The 4,132-nt window shown below is 39.7% G+C and overlaps 1 protein-coding gene across 1 annotated transcript; it reads right to left on the reverse strand.

Annotated features, from left to right (window-relative positions):
- Window positions 1-289: 289 nt before the first annotated feature.
- On the reverse strand, window positions 290-3,906 carry NEUROD6 (neuronal differentiation 6). The gene is made up of 2 exons (XM_075140729.1): window positions 3,650-3,906; window positions 290-2,224 (listed from the first exon to the last, which is right to left on the reverse strand). The coding sequence occupies exon 2, from the start codon at window positions 2,201-2,203 to the stop codon at window positions 1,190-1,192; it is 1,014 nt and encodes a 337-aa protein (XP_074996830.1). The 5' UTR covers window positions 2,204-2,224; window positions 3,650-3,906; the 3' UTR covers window positions 290-1,189.
- Window positions 3,907-4,132: the final 226 nt, after the last annotated feature.

Consider the following 4,132-nt stretch of genomic DNA (forward strand, 5'->3'; position numbering starts at 1 on the left):
TGCGTGTCCGCTCTCGGCCCTTTCCCGTATCAAATTCGGCATTTTGTTGAGCTGTAAAGCTACCTCCTTCCTCTAACCCGTGTTTCATTTAGCACGCAGCTGTCTCTGTGATATTTTGGGTCTGCTTTTTCTGCATCACTAATACATCCTTCTGAAAATAGCGCAAGGTTCGCCCTGGTAATTCATGATTTCCATCCCCAGGCTCAAGCACTACAGGGTGCGGGGAAGAAAGCTCTAGGCAAGACCAAAGGCAGCTGTATACTGTGAAATAATAAGTATCAGGCAAAATACAGTATCACAGCTAATAGATGTATTTTAAAAGTGGAAACATCTATGTTTAATTGCATTTAAAGTACGTAGTGAGAAACCACAGTTATACATTGTTATAACAAACCTTTACATCTGAAGTCAGAATAATACAAAAAAAGTGCTGATTATATATGGTCAAAATAACCGAGGCAAAATTTCGACAACATCTTCTAAAATATTAGCATGTGGCCCCTGCCAGCAACACTCTAAAGGTCAGGCTGTGAATAATCTCAGTGACAATCACTGGTTTTCCTTAGCTTACCCAAAAACAACAACCGAAAAAACTGTTTTGTTTTTTGTTTGTCTTCTTTTTTGTTTTTTTGCATAGCTTTCAATATTGCTGCACTCTCACCTCTGCATATTGCAAGCCCATCTCAGTTCTGAGATAATTTCTTTAAAGTTCTGAATATTTTTAATCCAGTTCTCCTCAAATACATAATATATATTTTCTACCAATTATAAATACATCATTTTAATTAATCTGATTTCAATAACATGCATTTGTATAATTACTGTACAATCAAAATAGACATTGACTTTACACAGTGTGTATGCTTTTATTTCAGCGATATTGTTCAGACACACTGCTCAACAAATCAAGCAAATAGGGAAATAAAAAGAAAAAAAAAAGGAGGGGGGGGAATAACCTCTGGGAGGAAACAGAATCTCACAGTGTTTACAGACAAAAAAAAGAAAGGAAAAATACTTATCGGAAAAAGGGTTTATTAATACATAGAAAATCCCCACAATAGTTGAAACACACTTTAGGAACTAGTAAACACGTTAAATAGAGTTGTGCCAATTACGCAGTGCCCAAGCATCTGCTTGCTCTTAATTAGATGGGGAGGTGAATGACCACTGTTTATTTTCATTTTCCTCATTAATTATGAAAAACTGCATTTAATTCATCTTGCATGGTGAGAGACTGGCTGCGCAGATGTAAGTCGTAAGGGAAGTGGCTCTCTGTAGGCAACCTGAACATAGAGCTCTGCCCAAGGGGACCCCTGGGTGGCACTGCACAGTAATGCATGCCGTAATTGTAATTTTTGCCATAGTCCAAGCTTTCTTCTTGCTTCAGGGAAAATATCCCATTATAGTTAATTGGGGGAGGACTTAAGGGACCTTCAAACTGTGGGCTGGCACACTCGGGGGAAGTGCTTTCATAGAAGGACTCGTAAGCGCTGCAGTAATTGTAGGGTTTCATGGACTTGGAGTTGTCGAGAGTCCCGTGCCCCGGGGGGGTGCCGAGCTCGGGGCTGTGGTAGGGGGGGTAGAAGGTGGAGTAGGGCGAGCGGGTGTGATGGGCACCTTCGCCCGCCTGGCCCATCAGGAAACTTCTGGCATTCAGCTGCAGGCATCCCGCCACCAAGTTTGTAGTTGGCTGGGACAGACCCTTGCACAAGTTTTGGACGAAGGTGAGCAGGTCGGGTCTCTTGCCAATTCGCAGGATTTCAGAAAGAGCCCAAATGTAGTTCTTGGCTAGTCTTAAAGTTTCTATTTTGGACAGTTTTTGTGTTTTAGAATAACAAGGGACCACTTTCCTTAAATTGTCCAGGGCGTCGTTAAGGCCGTGCATCCGGTTCCTCTCTCTAGCGTTGGCTTCTTGTCGCCTGAATTTGATCCTTTCCATCCTTATCTTGCTCGTCTTTTTTTTCCGAAGGCCCCTTCGCCTGGGCAAGCCATTCTCGTCCTCCTCTTCTCTCTCTTCCTCCTCCTCCTCTTTTTCTGTGTCTTCTCCAGGAGATCTTTTAATATTCTTTCCTCGGAGCACAATCTGCTTCGAAAAGCTTTCTGGGTTCTTCATTTGCTTTTGGTCATCACTTTCTCTGGAAAACTTTCTGCACATCTGGGATTCTGGCATTACAACAGACTCATCAAACGGTAGTGTTAACATGGTTCTATAATCTTAAGTTACCTGAAAGAATGCCAGCACAATGTTTAAATATTTCCATTTTTAAAATTTGCCGACTTACAGACACATCCTTATGCACCTTTCCTGCGCCTGTGTGCACGCTCTGTGTATATGAGTGTGTGTGTGTCTATATAAATGCACAATCTATATTTTTTGCATAAAATGCTAGTTGCAAATGTTCGCTTTTTAAAAAATAAAAGCTGTCCAGAATTTTAAAATCACTCGAAACATTCAGGATCTTGCAATTAAAAAGCCACGCTTCTGACAGATAAGTATAGAGTAAATCAATATTTAAAATGTACAATTAGCTCCCTGCTCATTTATCTTATTTTTAAACAAGCCCCTTCGAACCCTCGCCACCGTGGAATTCAAAGAAATGCAAAACATGATAAAGCAATACAGAAATTTCATTAATCCAAATTCCCCTGGGTGAAAAAATGAGGAGAGCGAGAGCAGTCTTAAAATTGAAAAGTGCCATATCTCTATTAACCGATGGTTAAATATTTTAAAATCACTTTTTCACTTATATTTCAAAGTTTTTTTTTTTTCCCCCCTCTACATTTCTTCCCTTATGAATCAAGATATTAAACTCTAGTAAGTTAGAGTGGGTGAGAAAAAAAAATTAATGGAACATCCCCCCCACCCCCAGATCACTCAGCTAGTAACATAATTAAAAATGAAGAATTTTTTTCTAATTATTTATATGAAGATCACATATTACCTTTTTCATACTAAGACAAAAATCAGAATGATCTAACCCTAAACGTATTCAGATTAGAGTTAGGAAATAAAATCCCCCTACCTTTTTTTTTTCCTTTTTCCCAGCAAAAATTCTAATTTATATTATCTATTTAGTTAGAATCAACTTATTTGCTTTTTCTTTTTTTATTTCCTCCTTTTTTTTTTCTCCCCCATCAATTGTGGTGGGGGGGGGAGGTGAAAAATTCCCTGCACGCTATAGCAGTGTTTATGTTCTGCGAGGCTCAGACATCTCCCTCCAGCTCGTAGCTGACAGGAGCGGTCTGTAGATTCTGACTGCAATCCTGCACGTGTGCTCAGAATCCAGCCTGGAATGGGAAAATAATTTCCTTTTCCCAATTATTTTGCTTTTGTTTGCAGTTTGGGAGCGGCAAAAGCTTGGACCCCACGGTCCTCAAACAGACAAGCAAAACGAATGCAGGGACTTTTTTTAATAGAACAAAACTAAACAAAAACCCCAGTCAAAGACTAACTCTATCAGTATTGTCTACACACTTGCAATATTACATAACACCAGTGAAAGTATGCAATTGCATCAGAAGAATAAAATGTTAGGAGGAGTTATTAGACAGTAAATAGCATACATAAAATACAAGACAATGATACTGTATCTTTAAACACTTGCATGCACACCCAGCACCAACTGAAATATATCTTTATTTGTATTACCTTAGCTTTTTATTTCATTCAACAATCAGTTTTCATTTTTTGCCTTCCAAATCTTTTCAGTCTGAATGTCGCATCGTCTCCTGGAGTCTAGATCTGTGTATATCTGCACTATCTCATTGATCTCTAAAAAGTGACATTGATGCCAACTGCCAGAGCTGGTACCCATGCCATCTGCTAGTGACGTCACGGGGCAGAGAAAACCACGTGAGCCTTTCTCCTGGGACCTTCATTCTGCACTGATCATCTGGCATCCCTCTAAGTGGGTACCAGCATTCATGTATCAACACAGAAGGTTAGACTGATAGAAAAAAAAAAAAAAAAAAAAAAGAAGGAAAAAAATCTGCACCAGCATTTCACATACAGTAGGTGCATTTCCACTGGAGCTGCTTCTTTTTAGCAGTCTAGCTGCACGGATAGACGTGCCAATATTTGGTGCTATCCCTGCCTACAGGTACGGCTGCCCTGTGGTTGTTAATACGGTAT

The sequence above is a fragment of the Calonectris borealis genome, chromosome 2 (assembly GCF_964195595.1).
Source record: "Calonectris borealis chromosome 2, bCalBor7.hap1.2, whole genome shotgun sequence".
Classification (NCBI taxonomy): Eukaryota; Metazoa; Chordata; class Aves; order Procellariiformes; family Procellariidae; genus Calonectris; species Calonectris borealis.